Below are 18451 nucleotides of genomic sequence, written 5' to 3'. Positions count from 1 at the left end.
CTGCTAGCTAACCAACTACAGTCTATTTGTTACCCTGAACAAGTCATGTCAGCTTCCATCAACCCATTTCATCAATAGTCTGTTTATAGCTGTAGCCTTTAACTTTCAAATCCATTTACACTTTTTGTTTTGCTCATTCTCCCTCTCAATTGTGATCCACTGGAACCTGCTACTGTCTTTAAACATTATTGTCTTTATATACGATGATCTCATTGAATGAGCATTGTTATGGAAAGGGCAGGTGTGCCTAATAAGATAGCTATGCACTGCATAAAGTACATGCATCCTCTATTAATATATTTTAAAAGACTTCTACTAAGAACTTATATATATTTATTTGAAACGATCTACATTTCAAATTTAGAAAGCAACAAAAAAAAATGTTAACGTCAAAGGTTATAATAAGAATGAGTATGAGCTGCAGGCTCTCAACCACCTGATGCCTAATATACAACTACCTCTGAACCTTTATTTGGTACATTTTTATGTTTTTAATAAAGGCATTACCCTTTTGTCAATGAGTTCTTTAATCAGAGCTATACAAAATATGCCCTATGATGATTTAACCTCTTTACTGCAAACTTTATAAGCTATCTCTATCTGTGACACCTGCCAAGAAGCATCTTCATAGCCATACGATCTGTTGTTGCATGTGAGTAGAATAAATTTCATTATTTAAACCACAGTCCACTGGTTAAGAAATGTAAAACTTTCCAAGAGCCTTCAGATATCTACCAAATCATATAAGAATAATATCTGAAAATCACATCTGCTTGATTCATACTATATAAAATGTTATAAAGTTAATAGTGAATAATGTACAAAGTCACTGAAAGGTATAACAGCACAAACAAAAACAAGTAAACTTGTATGGAATTTCATATATTCAAATTGCAATTGCCACAATACTTGTCTATTTTTAGCCTAATTTGCTATTTCTGTCCTTAGTTTTTGAGATTAAGAATTGAAATGCTGAAGATAGGCTTGCAAGGTAAAATTTCAAATGAATCTGTCAATTGCCTGGCAGGGTGCATTGTTTTCTTTTTCTTTTTTTTTAATTGAAAGAAGCGGGCCACTTTAGTGCATACTGAGCTACTAATATTTTTATGACAACTGATATTAATCAATAAATGGTATAATGGATTTACTTCAGCACACTGCAAACATACTGTAATTCAATTTAATTGGTCAATCACCTTGTCACCCATTGTTTTGCTTTTGGCAATAGTTCAGCAACTTTAGTAGCTAGCCTCATGAGATAAAAACAAAAGGCTATAGACATTTCAAGCACTGGCATGTTATTATTTTTATAGTTTTGCCTCCGTCAAAGCAGTGAGTTGCAATCATTGAGTGTTGCCATTTATTACACAGAACAGCATAGATTTACTCTAGTCCACGTACCCAATGAAAGATTCTTTCTGCTTTCAAGTTTATAATTTTGAAATATAAATCAAATGAATTAGATGCTCAAATGAAAACTAAAGAATACAGCTTGCTTAAAAGTGGTCAAAACAAAGGTGAAGACATCACTCAAGCAGTGCCTATATTAGGACAATATGATTTTATAAATTAAAGCAACGTTAAATATTCTGATCATTAAAAAGTAATCCAAGAAACAGATTACTGTATCAAGGTACATAGGGTTATCATTCCTAGAAGTCTCGTGAATGTATAAATTTCCATAAGGTAAGACCCCTTATTTTATCTACAGTGTGTATGTAGGCTTCAGATACACAAGTCTTTAATTTTATATAATAATGTGCCTGAATTTTCATTTGATTTTGCAATGATTCAATCAACTTTTGATCTGCTTCATCAAATTTTAAATCTCATTTAAAGTACTTGCACTACTGTTTGTATGTTGATGTAGATCTTTGTAAAGTATGAAGAAGGATAATAATGAAGCATACACTTGAAAAGAATAAAGCTCTTTAGCAAAGAATTCAGTGTTAGGTAAAGCAAATAAAATAATCCTGCAAACAGGTGATACAGACAACAGGGAAGATGTAATTATGACAGATGTTTTACTCAACTATTTTGTGACTTTAATCAAGTAGATGATAAAGCAGTAGTTTACAAGGAGGCTCTCTGAGGTGGAGTGGTTGGATACTTTGCAACAGCAGAGGCTGTTAAGGAGGAACCACATTTTATGACTTAATGAGGAGGTCCGTTGTGTGAGTGTGAAGTGCACCATACTTTGAGCATCTATATTTTGACCTAAATATACATGTAAATTATGTGTACACATCATTCAAGGAGTAACAGAAGTTTTCACAGTAGTCATACTTTTGTGTATTAGCACCATGTTCTCAGCAGGTGGGGGGGTCAATAAAGAACTATCAATCTACTTAGCAATCTGTCAACAAAAATATACCCAGAATTATTGAAATCTGGAAAGTACGATCTTGTTTATATACAAACTAAGATAAAAATATCTCACTTTTATATATTTTACCTATCCTTACCATTTTATAGCTTTTCACCATGTTTATATCTAGAACAATTACAGCCAAAATTATTAAAGCTGATATCCTAAAGTAATATAATGGCTCTTATCGATCTTATGAAATCATTCCAAATTCATTAAAAAATTGTAGCATTGCAGAGTTTGTTGCTGGTCACGTCTTCTAGGAGACAACATGTTAATAATCAAGTTCTGCAATGATAATTTTTATATTTGTTTTGCATTCAAAGCCATAACTGTTCAATTCATACACCTTACAAACACATATACCAATTTATGTTACTAATATTACACTATGTTGTTATAGTATCAATCATCAATATTTTTTTTTAATAAGAATCAGCAGTCAAAAGATTTATATTTTCCTTTGTTGTGTTGCCCTTACATTTGACTTTTGCAGCCAATAAGTATGTGGCACTAGAATCTGGAAACATTTGTGTTTGTGCTGGGCTGACAGAAAAAAATGTTTAAAGTGAAGTATATTAACAGTTTGGTGATTTTAATTTTTAGTAAGACTCACTAAGTTACTTTATTATTTTTTCATTATACAAAGAAACTGGTTGAAAAATGGAAGAATATTTAATTCTATTTACTTCTCAGTTCATTTCATTTACCTCTATAATGAACAATCTATCTTCTGTTGTGTGGGGTTTCTAATGTTTACCAATTACACAATTGATTACTCTTGTATCCAAAAGAAAAAATATCTCAGTAATAAAGCCATCAATAAAAATAACCATTTAAGAAATGAGAAATTCATCAACCTTTTTCCACTAAACAAATTAATGCCACAATTTTTGGAGGTGGCCTTTAGTTTAAGCTGCCTATAATCATACAGAGACTGCACATTCCGAATTCTTACTAAAGGAGGACATACTGACACTCTACAATATTTCTATACAATAATATCTTACAGAATGGAAACATTTCAAAACAGCATAGTCTAGTAAACAATACAGAAAGTTATGTAACTGATAAAGAAAATATAGAGAAATCCCCAAAGCTGATGTCTCATACAACTATGTGTAACCTTTGGTGGATTTGCAAATGAGAAATTAATTACCCAGATGTCCAGCACTAACAGTGTCTTCACAGGTAATGGGTATGTTCACCTGGTAGTATCTACTAAAAAAAACACTGAAAATAATCTTGAAAATAATTTGACAGAGCCAGGCGCAGCAATCGTCAAACCAAATATGGTATACAATAAATGAAAGAAAATAAATATTGTTTTGGAGTCTTGTTTTTTACAGAGATTATTCCCACATCAAAACATTTGTTATCAAGGAAAATGTTCAGCATTCCTCTGGATTTTACACTCAGAAAGTGTGGCAATTAACTTAGTGCTGTTCAGGTTATAATGATCTTAAATGGTTCTACTCTTTCATGACATCCTGTAGGTAGAGTGGATGTTATTTGCAACCTACAGACCTGGCTAATTTTAACAGTACAGTATTAAATGTGAAAAAAGGAGCTTTAACTTAAAACAAGTACAGTCAATTCTTGTTATCTGTAGAGGTTATCTTCCTGAAAAATGCAGCGGATATGGAAAACATGGATACTGAAGCATTGATCTTATGGGACAATTTGGGTTAAGTTGTGCCAGAAAATTGGCTCTGGGGGAGTACAGGGACAGGCTGAAGCACCACACCTTCTCTCTTCCCCCTTGAGGTTCAATAATGATCCTTTCACAGGTTCACCCATTCAAACATTGTTACAACTTTTTCTTCCACTACAGTTAAGGTCCATGTTTTTCTAGATTCTCTACTAGAGGCTGCAAACGACTGCAGTGAGGCCATTCTGAAGATCTCACTAAACCATCTAATCAGTACAAGCGACAGGCGGTGTTGTACAAAGGGCAGTGGCTTAATGATTGTGTGCATTTGGCAAGCTCCTGACCCCATCACGAGTGGGGTACAATGGTTTACATGTTGATCCATTCAGTGTAGTGTATGTACAGCCCCAGACATCAAGGACATCACAGAATTATTATCGGTCAAATCTCATATTTCATTGCTATGCAGTTTCCATCTCTGCACCATTCCATGGTCTGCAGTGGGGACCTTATGCTCAACTAGGCACGATTTGCCCATGGGTGTCACAATAATAGTAAATAAGCAAATCTGCAGATAGTGAGGATTTACTATACCTTATACAGGCAGTCCCTGGGTTACGTACGAGATAGGGGCTGTAGGTTTGTACTTAAGTTGAATTTGTATGTAAGTCGGAATAGGTACATTATTTTAATAAATGCTATTGTTGACCGACTGTAACCAAGTGCCCTGCCAATGAACGACGGAGTTTCACCTCTTTCTGACCTTTTAATCATTTCTACTTTATTTTCAATTGTGATGGGTTTTCTCTTCTTTACTGTATCACCAGCACTTGCATCAGATTTGTGTTTCAGAGACATTCTTGAAGGGTGAAGACAAAAGATTAAGATGAGCTCTTCTGCACAGCACTGTACACGCTACCACAGCAGGAAGGCACCTATTGTCAACACGTCTGATGTACTGACATGAGACAACTTCCTGCTATTTGCCCAACAGTACAAGCAGGCTTTTTATTTAGAATGAATGGGGACAGCGAGGGGGTTCATCACTCGCCCACCACACAGTCACCTTCACTACAGTATGCTGCCTGCAGCGTCCGCCCACTGAGAACAAACACATTGCGGCCAAAGGGGGGTAGTGAATCGCCCAACACCGCCCCCATTCAACAGGCAGCCATCCGAGGCACACTACAATGCTACCCCCTGCCACCCCGTTTTCACCCTCAATGGCCTCCGTTCAGCCACAACCGAGTCACCGCTTGCAGCATTACCAGCCAGACACCAAAAACAAACGGGACAGCCGTGTGTGATGGGAAGGCAGTGAAACGCCCCCCACCACTCCATCCAGCCTGCATCTAGTCAGGAGCAGTAGCTGCGGCGGCTTTAGTGAGCGGGCAGCGATTCACCCCATCAAGCCTCCGTCTTGCAAACGAATGATAACTGTGGCCCGGTGACTATGGACCACGGGTCACCGCTTGCAGTCGGGAGCAGCCCGAGGGTCACTACACTGCGCGAGCAGTGAAATCGGCCTCCTCTAGCCACCGCTTGCAGCATCGAAGATGACAGAGCAGCAGTTACTGAGGTGCACGCGTCACAGCTGCAGCCCAGTTTGTAAGTCGTAGGTCGGATGTCTGTAACCTGGGACTACCTGCATTAAAAATCACAAAACAGGCAATGTAAAGTACAGCAGACACTTAAAATCGTAATATTTAACCACCTAGGTAAATGAAATGAGCCCTAAAAAATGAAGAAGTATTCTTCAATAGCCTACACTTGTCAGCAAAATTTTGTTTTTTCTCCCATTAAATATTGTAGGTGTTTTTCATAGATTTGAGCTGGGTTCAAATTGGGTAACAGAATTGCTCCATAATGTCCAGCTTTTGAGAGATGAAAGTTTAAAATGAAAAACCCTATTTTAGAGAAAAAACAATATATTTTTTAAAAGTAGACAAAACACGTATAATGCAGTTTTATTTAAGTATAACTATTACTTTCAAAAAGTAGTCACTTGATAGTCTTTTTTTAACAATGACCATAAAGTGTTTCAGAGGTGGTGAAAAGACCTGTAATGCCTCCCTATTTGAGCAACATCAGAGAGCGCTTTAATGTTCTTATGGAAAAAAATCCAAATAAAATGGTTATTGTAAAAATATAATGTACCCGAGTGCCAAGTAGAAAGAAATAAGCTCCTCAACTATTTACAGTTTTATGCCTTTGTATTTCCAAGAAGTTTGCGGCACACTTTTTTTTTTTTTTTTTTTAAATTCTTTTACTGATCAAGATAATGTATGGATCAACCTAACATTGCACATTTGTGTAAAAACCATTTAAGCAACAACATTCCCCGTTCTGGACAATAAAAAAAAACATAATTTTAACCTTCTAATATAAATTCCTGGCTATTTTGAAGAAATAGGAAGAGAGAAAAAACAGAGCAAAAATGTGCAGCAAATGTTTGATTTTGGGTTGCTTTCACCTCATCTCATGTTATGATCAGGGGAGATTGCCACTGTTCAGCTCAAAGTATACTTCAAATAATATTCAGAGCATGAAAAATGCACATGCCATAAAACAAATGTAACTTTTTTTTAATCAAAACAGTACTTTTCACAGAATCTAGCATCTTGCAAAAATGGTTTGTGGCATAAATATTGCAGTTTCAGAAATGGATTCAGCACACCTAAGTCTATAAAGAAAACCTAATTTTTGTGGGGGAGGATTTTGATGCATACTGGTGCTATGAAGAGTTCAAATCATCAACATGTAATTAAGTAAATACTTGAAAAGAACTTTGCATCTTGCAGGGAAAAAGGCATAATGTCCATGAGGAAATTATATTTTGTTTCCCAGAAATATTTCTCAAACACCAATAGATATGTGTTTTGAAACTTTTGTCACAGCGTCATAACATAGCTGGCATGTGTCCTCCAGAGCCTCATTCTTCTTCGAGGGTCTAGTGTGAATGTTGTATACTTTGTTGCAGGTCCCAGTTCCTCTCAGTTTCTCTCGGGCATGCCCTACAATGACAGAACATACTGCTCTCTTGTTGTCTCTATCTGCCCACTGTGACATGGAGTGGTGTCACTGTGAGTTTCGTGCACTTTTCCTTTCTAGAAAGTCTCTGTTGGGTCTCTTCATTGATGTCACATTTGACTCTGATAATTATTTACCAATTGGAATAATAATTTACAATGCGATAAAATGCTCCATAATAGACAAAGACACCAAAATCACTAGCTAAATCTTTCAGCCATATATACTGTATAAGACCAGATAGGCTACTATGGCAAGAAGGAAACAAACAACCAAAAGGTTAGCAAACCTTATTGAAGTCTTCTGAAGTTGCCCTCATTTCCTTCCAGGTCTTATTCAGCAGCTGAATGCAAATGCAAAAGAACTCCTCAAACGATCGATCATGAGTGAAGAACATGGGGTGGAAATCAGGGCAGGTTTCACTAGCTGTGAGAAAAGAAGAAAACTGTCCAAGTTAGAAAAATAAAAATCCACATTAAAAATTACCTTTTGTGAAAACAATTTTCTTGTTGCACTCAGATGTGCAAACTATTTATTTCTTGCCAAGTTTTTGTTTAGTTTTAATCTTATACTTTTAACTTATATAAAATACTTCATGCCTTTGGCTCATATACAAGCTAAAATATGATTTAGATTTAGATGACACTATTCCCTTAAAATCAATTTAGATTAATGCAAAATCAAAATAGTCATTTTTATTTAACTACCAAATAGCACATCAAAAACTTCTAAACAGAATCTGAAACAGGACAGATTTCACAAGGCTACAAAAAGTAAGAAAAAAAAATCCAGGACACTGATTTAATCAGATAAGAAAAACACATACAGTGCTTCATTTCTAAGGGAGGTGAAACACTTTTTTTTACTATTTAAAATTATTCTGTATTCTGATTTTCAGACAGTAACATATGGTGGATACATACTAGGTCACACACATTTTAAATCTGTGCCACTGTGTCAAACAGAACTTGTAATTAAAAGAATATAAAACTTAAAGCTGCTCTGCTCAGGTAAGAAAGAATACAAAAATGTCAGAATAAAGTGAACAGATTATATGGCATGTCCTGTCTGGGTTTTGTTTATCTTGGTTTCCTGACAGTTATTTTAAGCTTGAGAAAGAGTCACTGTTAACTGTGGAGCTGACAAAATGCATTTAGAGTCAATATTTCACTTAATAATTTATGGTTTAGAATCTATGTGTACCTATATTTTGCACATACATGTTTGTGTTATTTGAGAAACCAAATGTGTAAATTATTAATTCAATATTGTTCTATGTATATATCATACTTATGCCACATTTCATATTTATCTACCCATTTTCCAAACTTCCTTATTCTAATAAAGGATCATGAGGTTGTGGTTAAAGAAATAGTATCAAAAACAAACACTGCATATACACATGAAAAGTGAATACAGTTTCACATGTTATCCAGAACTAAAACATTTCGCAAGAGTGAGTGAAGGAATGACATTGAATGAGAATGTATTATTATATGCACAGAAAACAGTCAGATTCTGACTGTATAATGAAGATCTTACTTGGCATGCTCTTCCAAACACCAGTACACACAAATTAAACACGACAATACAATTAATGTGCTAATAGTCAAGACAACAGATAAGAAAAAACAAAGTTCCACAATAAATACACCAGTTCAATGTAAGCACATATAGTGTAAATACCATGAATAGTACATAAACATATATATCAAATAGTGAAATTGGAACATACAATCCAATGCACATATTAGATTTCAGGTGAACAGAGTAGGCAAACCTATGTGCCAAAAAAGTCAAATATTGTGAGGGCAAGACGTAATGGACAGGAATCATTCACCCAATAGGCTGTATGGTGGATGAGCATCCGGTCCATGGTTAATACCTGCTTTCTGCCTAATGTACATTATTGGCAACTTACTTCTGCCATCCCATATTCAAATATATGAAATTTATTTGATAAAAGGACTTCTCATTAGAAAATTGATGGCATTAAAAAAATAAATGGTTAATGACAACATAATCATATTTCTGTTTTGTAATAGCTGCTGAATATAACAGTATTTCAATGGAACATCTTTCTGCTAGGCTTTTAGTGATACACAAGGTCTGTAAAGACTTCACGTTTAGCAGGGATGCAGAAATCTAGCAGCACTCCTATCCTACATTCCTGAGAAAATGCCTAAACTGCAGCTCATATCAAACTTAATCTGTTAATAAAGGTGTAAATCAGAGTTTAGCTGATGCCTTTGCAGAGGTTCCCTCAAACAAAAAAGGCACCCAAATGGACATTTATGTTATGGTTGTAGCCAAGATCTAAACCTGTCTCGATGTGATTGACAAAATAATGTTCCTTGTAAGCAAACACTGGATCCGTAACAGGAAGTGACCTAGATCTAATCACTCAAGGTTTCACCATCCATCAAAAACTAGAATCACTCAACTCTTCTTTCTCTCTCTCTTTCTCTGAAACCCAACAACTGACCATCCTCTTCTCTTTGGAGAGCCAAAAAACAGATATGCACTCTTTAGCAGCTGTACACCTGGTTATAGCTTTAAAAGTTCTTTGCCAGTGACTAAGCCCAGACTGAGGAGACTGAGAAGCAGCCATTACTTCAAAAAGGGAACTTCAGAGACTAAACTCTATTGGTTTGCCATATGAAGTTGCAGAGGACATAACAGTGTCTAACAGTGAGCTTAGATAAGCAGCATCACAACATACTACAAACAAAGCGCCATGCAGCAAAAGTAAGAGTGCTCTCCAAAGCAAGAAAACTCTTCCCGCTGAGCCTGGAACAGCATCAGCAACTACTCCACACAACATCGGACATCATCCTTATCGTGTTGGTATTATACATGTACATCTATTTATCTGTGCCAAGATAAATTAGAGCTCTAAATACCCAGACTCATCTGTGTTATAAGTTTATCTGTCAGGCATTCTGTCTTCTATTTTGATATATATATATATATATATATATATATATATATATATATATATATATATATATATATATATATATATATATATATATATATATACATACATACAGTTATGTTTCTATAATCCTTGTTTTTTTATTAAATTGTATTATTTCATTTCTTAAAGCAAGTGTGTTTGAGTTACCTTATTATACTGTATATCTAATGACAGAAGAACACATCTTACAGAGAAAAGTAAGGAAATAGTGGGAGCCATACCAATTTATTTAATTAGTTACTGGCATTGCCAAAGGCAAAAGTGATTAATTAACCAACTTAAAAGTCTCTTCTTTTCCTAGAAGGAACAGCAGAATAAGAAATCGGAAACTGTAAAGTATATGAGCTGATGTGAACATTATTGCTACTTGATATCTCATTACACAAATATACTTTTATTAATTGGAAGAGGTATATTCCAAAGGCAGAAATAAAGGAAAGCATCCATCAAGTATTGTATGTATTCTAGCAATCTTTAAATAAAAATCTTATTACTTCAGTTAAGAATATTGGCTATACACTATAGAATACATTTATTCTTACTTCACATTTGCCGAAATATAAGGTTTTAGAACAGCTAAATCAAAGTCCAGACCTCAACTGTATCAAGAACTTGTGAACCATAAAAGAACTCTGCATAGGTGAATGCCCTCAAATATCAATGAGCAGGAGGAATGCATTGGAATTTCTCTAATACAACAGGACAGATCAATAAGCTCCTATAGACAGGAATTATTTCCGTATAGTAAGTTTATAGGGTCATTATTGTTACATGTGCAGAGTATAGTGAAATTCTTACTTGCACTGGTTAATCAACATGTAACATGTCACTGCCATGATTTATTGCTGGTAAAGGTGATTCTACAAGCTATAGAATGAGATGAGATGTACTATAATTACTTTTTCACATATTACTTCTATATTTTACGTTTCTTTTAATACACAATGAAAAAAAGTAAAGCCTGTTATGTCAACTGAGGTTAGATTTGTTTAGTTTTAGGACTTGTTAGTTATATACACAATGTATTTTAAAATTTTGTCTTTAAGACAAACTAAATGAGCCATGATTATGTCAAAGAGACTGACACAATAGTTGTTTTTGGTATATTTGATTAAATATTAAAATCTGTTTTTCTGAACAAGCCAAAAAATAGTTTTTGCCATATCTTGACTTGTTTTTAAATTTGTCTTCCTTTGCAATTTTTCAGATCACCTTTAAAATAATTTCTAAGAACTTCCTTTATGTGATTGCAATATACAGTATATGTATATAAATCAAATTTAACTTGCCATCTGTCTTCCCAGATTATTACCAAGTAGCAGAATGTTGCCACAGGCAGTCACTTGAAGGTTGACTTGAATGCCTTGACTAATATAATATGAGTCAAAATTAAAAGATGCCTGCTTTTAATAGTGTTTAAGCTAGATATCAGATGTATTCGTATGGAATTTGGCTGATATATACAAGATTAGAGGGAGAGAGAGTGAGGACAGACGCACGCTGGAGGAAGACAGTAAGGGATACAGGAATGTCTTTTTTCTACTAAATGTTGCTTACATGATGGCAAATCAAGGTACAGTAGGTACATAAGATGTATCAACTAAACAGGACATTGTGTTTTTCTCCTAATGTTTTCCATAGACAATTCCCTTTTGCTATATAACAAGTTAACAGGAAGGACAAGCTTGTACAGCTGAATGGCCTGCATGTGGGCAGAATTTAAAACAGAAAAGTCAATGATAAAGTACAAAGTACACTTTCTGTTTTTACAGACAGTGCAAAGAGTACAAGTTTAAATGAAATACCAACTCTGCTAAACCTTTCTGAATACAAAACACGGACAAGAAAGAAAACAATGAGATCAACTAAATGACTCAGTGATTGTGAAACTAGATGCAAAAAAAAAAAACCTGCAGCCATGGAGTAGCAGAGTTCCAATACGATATCTGAGTTGCACCTCAAAGCTTGTGCCCGTTGAATTTTTATTGCATATATTATACTCATAATAACAATATGTATGGTTCACACCTAATAGAAGTGTGTTAATAAAATATAGAGTCTGACTTAATTTAACCCAGCGATCAAGTCTTTAATGGACGCCTACATTTTACCCATATGCTTACCGTATATACAGTACTGTATATTAAACAGGTTTTGGGATGAAGAGTGTGGCCCCACTTCTTTTATATGAAAAATTACTTTTCACAGGGAAACTTTAAAGAACATTAATGATAAAAGCAAAGACAAATGATAGTTTAGTAAAATCACCTGGAAGCAAAGCAAAATGATGAATGCATCGTGAAACATGTCATCCTAATTATAATTATTATCTGACTACGCCTGAATATGTAGCTGAAAAGCACAAATAAATTATAGTAAAATAGAAAGACATTTTGTCTTTTGCAAACTAATTATACTTTATTACTTGGAATATGTGAAAAAGAAATTACATTTTACAAATGCAGTGTTGCCTGAGCAGACAGTGGAATATATAATGCTGTATTTTGATGCTTAATCTTATAAAGAGCTTTTACTTTTCACTGGCTAAAAATTAGAGTGATAAATTAAAATCTACAACTATGTAATTAAGTCTTAATAAGAAAAGCAACTCCAAACTTTAAAAAAAAAATCATATATATGGTGCTTTTATTCATGTTAATATTTCTGAAGTAGAATAAACAAGGCACTTTCATATAATGCAGCATAATAAAGTGAAAACCACTTGAAGCAAATCATTTAAATAAAATGGAAATTCATCAGGACACAAATTAGAGTCAACAAAAAGAAATCAATCAATTAATCACATTTATATAGTGCTTTCTTGGCACTATATACATAAAATGTATTATTATTACTATTATAGCTACTCAAAGTGTTCTACATAGATAGTGAGGAATCACTTCAACCATCACCAATGTGCAGTATCCACATGGATGACGCGAAAGTAGCCATTCTTGCTCCAATATGCTGACTACACATTAGCTATTAGAGAGCTGTGAGAGAGAGAGATAGCCAATAAGGGGCTGTGGATTATTAGAGGGCCAGTATGACCAGGCCATGATTGACAGAACACTGGGAAAAACTGTACTTTTTTAAAAAAGATGCATAGGGATCTTTTATGACCACCAATAATAAGGATATCAGTTTTACGTCTTATTCGTGGATGGATGGATGAATAGATCTTGATTTGTCCCCGGGGGAAATTTTATTTTTTTACAGAAGATCTTTAAATAAATAAATACATATATAGACAAATAAATGCATAAATACACACACACACACACACTTTGGTCTGAACACACACTGGAATGACAGCAAAGCAAGAAGATTCAAAAGAAAGAAAAAGTTCTAATTTGGCTGTCACAAATAACTGTGAGGCTTTATGCAGACATATTGCTGTTGGTACAAAGCAGCCACAGTAGCGTTTCTTGACACACTTCTGCTTAATAATTTGTTGGCTGAAATTATAACTAACTGCAGTAGTTTAAAGTTACTATATAATGCCCTCTTCAGTCAAAAACCAGTGAACTTTTACATTAACAATTTATAGATGTGGGAAAGTAAAGATTTCATTGCCATAAGATTTATGCAGAATGATTTATTTAAGCAGGAGAGACAGGAGGTTAACTTTAAACCAAGCAACTGAAATCTAAAGTAACTCTTCTAACTTAAAAACATTTGATTTTATGGAGAAGCTAGACCATTTTATTAGGGACTCAAAACTTCTGAAATAATGTGCGGTGAATGCCCTATTAGTATTTACAATTGGCACTGGAATTTTAGTCTGTGTGTAGTTGTACTACTTTAATTTTCCATTACAGCTAACTAGGTTTTAAGATTTCTTTTACAGAATCTAATTTAGTCACTGGTGAGGTGACTTTTTTAGCTTCTTAACTGAACAAGAAATGAGAGTGGAGGTATCATGATGGTTTGATAACAGAGCAGGACTTGGTCAGTCATTTCAATCATCATCATCAGCCCTGGATTCTTCCCTGCAAAATGAACTCTGTTTTGTTAGATTGATAAATGCAACGTAGACAGACAGCGGTCTCACTTTTATTAATTGATTGATTTGAGAATAGATGTGCATTGTGCTGGCGATTTTTCTTCCCATTAATCCTTTGGTATGTGTTGGATATTTCTTCTAAAGTATGGAATATGACTTTTTGTTTCTGAATTTAAGTTTTCTGTGTAGTATGTTTGGTGCTAACCATCACTAAACACTGGGAAGAGGACCTTACAAAAATAAATTTGTACACCTGGAATGATAAAAATTCTGACAGCTAAAAAATACCAAGAAGAGAATGCATCTAGAATGCTTAAATAAGGCTGTGGACACGTTCTCAAACTCCATGAAATAGTGTCCAGTCTTTAATTGTCAGGAAGACTTTATATGTTGCTGTTATGTATGCTTTAAAACACACACTCAAAATAACAAATTAATTAACTTCTGCTTACTGTCTAAATTCATCTGAGAAGGTGCTGGAGCTGCCAAGAGGGTACTTGGAACTCAGATAATTTAGTTTTATCCTGACACAGTGCAAACTCATCAGAAGAATAATGTGTTTTAAAGTATGTAAAGGATTAATTAATCTCAAAGGTATCTTACTAAGTTATTCATTAAGCTAGAGATGAGGGGTTTCTATTAAAATATGTTTAATTTGATATACTTTGTCTCATAAAAATCCTCAACTTTTAAACTGACATTAGCACTACAAATTACGTTAATGCCCCACATTCTTGCTCCAGTATTAAAAAAAACATGGCACTGGAAAACTGACAGGATTTCAAAATGGTAGATTAAATATCTAATAAACTTAAAGGGCAGTAAAAACACAAAATATAACTTTTCAAACAACAATCTGTCAAAAGATAATTAGTCCTCTACTGGCATGTTCATTTTGGCAGCATTTTCATTAGAACCCTTCCTCTTATGTGTACGTTCACATTACTGCACTCTCTGTGTTATTTTCTCAGTCACATAACTCAGGTAATTCACAACACATCATTAAAATGAAATATATTATTTGGCATCCTATTTATACAACCATGGAGGAATGCAGTGATTTTTCTTAATATGACATATTTTCTGCATTTAGAATAGATACATAAAAATGCACCATTGTACATATTGTTGAATTTGCCGAACAGGAAAATGCAAATGCAAGGAGTCTGAACTTGCTGTTTACTAGTAAATATCTTTGACACATCTTAAGAATGCAATTGCCATGACTTCCATCACAATTGGGAAAGGTGAGCATCATACTACCAGAACACCACAACACATGCCACATCGATTAGAAAATGACATGAATTAAGTATTTCTACCTATGTTTATTATCTATGGTCTGTCTATTAAAAAATACAGTATTTATTTGCAGATGGAGTTATTCAATCCCAGATCTCTCAGTGTCAAGTTCAGCTTTGGGGGAAGCAACAACTGTCTTTAAGGCAGAATTGCAATCATTAAGCAATATCCTAAATATAAATTTAAATATCCATTGTGTTAAGAGGGCAATGTGTAGAGGTATGAGATTGATTGACATCTTTTCTTAACAGGCAAATCAGAGTGGGTCTAGAGAGTATATCACTTAGTTGTTAATGTGAGCTATTACAAGCTCTAAGAATTCCACTGCGCCAAATGTGAACGCCACTGAAAGGCGTTTTTCTTGAGCACTTCCAGTATAATGAATTTTCCAAAAAAATATAACAGATGGGCAATGGGGGAATGAAAATTTTGGTGAATAATCTCATAAGGTTTTAAGAAGGCAGGGTGCAAGATCATTATCACCAGTGGTTGTACCAGCTTATTAAAAGGTTCATCTCACATAATGTTAATAGAATCACAACAAAAAACATCTTCCTGGTTCAAAGGAAGCCTTAATGAATAGCTTTATATTTTGAGTTTCAAAATGGACAGTTTGAGTTTCAAAATGGATATAAAATTTATTCCACTCAATTGGAAGTGAGTTGTCAGTGATTTTACTGACATTGCCTTTATAAGTGATGACAGCTCACCACATGAGCTTACCCTGCCACATCAGCCACGAATCAGTGCCTTCTGACTGTGCTTTGTCCTTGTATTCCCTTTCAGTCCTTCTGATAGTCTTCTCAAGATTATACAGGGATTTCTTATACAATTTCCAATTGCAGGATTTAAACACATAAAACACAGTCTGATTTTAACATTTGATTTTGCTTAACAAAACTGTTCATAAATAGACATACTTTTTCATAGAGTACAACTGATTATATTCATTTAGAATAGTGAATAGTCTCTGAATGCTCTCCACTAACTTGTTTCACAGCAGCCCAATAGTTTTTGTTCAGCTGCCTCTATATAGCTTTTGCTGTGGGTGTGGTGCTTTTCAGATTCTGTCTGCAAATAGAAACCAAAATAACCAAAACACAGACAGATGGGAAGACATGCCATTCAGTATTGTCCTTACCCCAGTTTCACAAATTAGAATATTGCGCATATATCCCCAAGCAGTATATAACATAAAGCTATTCAACATGAGGAAATGAATGCATTGAATATGCAGACAGTAACACACACATACCAGAAACTCCAATTTAGAAAACCTGTGTAGAGAATAAAGAAGGCTGATGCTGATGTGTGTGTTTGTAGTCGGGTTTTCATTCTACATTTTGGCATGCAAGCATATATGCGGTTTCCTCCATCTCCAATGTTTAGCAAATTTTCGATGTTTTTGATATGTATTTATTGCCGCTAGTTTTTAAACATGACCAAGCATTACTAAGTCTAGGGAAACCTCAACAGCAAATGTTATAGTTCTTCATACAGAAAAGCAAGGACAACCTAATTCCAAATGAGTGTTTTGTACCAATACATTGTGTTTAAGTAAGTATTGTCAGATTAAATATGTTATTTAATTCAATAAGGAATTACCTAATCATACAAGTATATAGATATACAACAAGTTACATATACACATAGAAGCATGTAAGCGTACAAGTTATTTTCTCATTGCTTTGTTGTGCTTACAGCTGTAGGTGCTCTGTATCCATCCAGTAATATAGGTATCTTTTCACAGGCAGCAAGACATGATGTTATGGCTAGTTTCCCTTTAATAGTGAAATTACAGTGATCCGCAATGATATTTCCCCTTGATGGAAAAGAAGCATCGTCAAACTTTTGGTTCACTTTTTTTTTTTGTAATTTTAGATTATAATGTTCACAGCAGGGCTGGCCCAAGCCTTTATGGGGCCCTAAGCAGAACAACATTTGCCCAACCCCATCTCCTTATTATTGTCAATGCTTGATCATTCACACATCTACCAGTATAACACACCCATTACCACTTTTAGTAGTTGTTGCTGTTGCTTACATTATACCAATGTCAGCCTTGCATGTTTTCACTCTTCTGTGGTTTTTAATCTTAAAAGGAATTAAACTCACTAAAGTGGTCTTGTGTTAATGTGCACTTTAATATTCAAAGTGAAGGTTTCCTAACCCAGTCCTCAGGCTCCCCTAGACAGTTCAAGTTTTTTTTTTTTTCTAACTCTCAGCACACCTAAACCAAATGTTCAGTATTACTGATTGCTTGGCTCTGTTGTATTAGGGAGTGGGAATAGATGTATTAATAGGTAAAAATTTTACATACATGATTTTTCTAATGTTTTTGACACCAGGGGCTTTTCATATTTACTCCAATGGCTTTCCACACTACACCGCAGCAAAACATTTAGGAATTTTTTTTATTGTTATTGCTGTTTTTTCAATGACGTATGTTTCCACTTTTCTCACACTATGGATGAAAAACTATTAAGAAACACTGATTCTATGTCATTTTTACTATATAAAAATCAAATATATTTTGATTTTATACTGAATAGTTTCTCTCTGAATGTATTATTTTGAAGCTGGAATACTTCAAAAATGTTAGACTTAGTAAAAGCTTATTTATATTCACTCAATCACAATGTGACCCAAACCAAGCATCTTGTCGTGTATAGTAGGGCTGCCACGGTCAGTTGACATAGTCAATAAACTTACCTTTTTGTTTTTAGAAAATGTGTCTATGGCATACATTGATTTTAGAACGACACATATGTGTTTACATCCTTGTTATGAATTCCTCCCCCTCACCCTCCCAGCTAGCTAACGTTAGCCAAACAAACCTTGACTGAACTGAATAACACTATTTAGCAAGTGATTATGGTGAAATGCTGAAATTTGTCATGTACCTTACCTTTACCTTGATGTTTTTTCTCATCTTCTATTTTCATTTCTCTGCTCCAGAAGGATATGTCCTTTACGGTAACATAACTTTTTTTGCAGCTTTTCAACAGAGAGAAGATTGTAACCTAATGTTAGTCTGACTGATCGCATCCATTATAATGTTCTTTACAATGCACGTTCATGCATACGATTCGCAACACCAGCTTAACATAACAG

The 18451-nt window shown here is 34.4% G+C and overlaps 1 protein-coding gene across 4 annotated transcripts in view; it reads right to left on the bottom strand.

Annotated features, from left to right (window-relative positions):
- The window catches only part of elmo1 (engulfment and cell motility 1 (ced-12 homolog, C. elegans)), a 530141-nt gene that overhangs the window by 175015 nt on the left and 336675 nt on the right, over positions 1 to 18451 (bottom strand). For all 4 annotated transcript variants that reach the window (XM_039737602.1, XM_039737605.1, XM_039737604.1 and 1 more), the window contains one exon: positions 7339 to 7475. In XM_039737602.1, coding sequence (XP_039593536.1) covers positions 7339 to 7475 — 137 coding nt within the window. The remainder of the gene's footprint in view (positions 1 to 7338; positions 7476 to 18451) is intronic.

This window comes from Polypterus senegalus, chromosome 15 (genome assembly GCF_016835505.1).
Source record: "Polypterus senegalus isolate Bchr_013 chromosome 15, ASM1683550v1, whole genome shotgun sequence".
Lineage (NCBI taxonomy): Eukaryota > Metazoa > Chordata > Cladistia > Polypteriformes > Polypteridae > Polypterus > Polypterus senegalus.
Note: the sequence above shows the minus strand (reverse complement) of the source record. Positions and strands in the feature narration are given on the sequence as shown.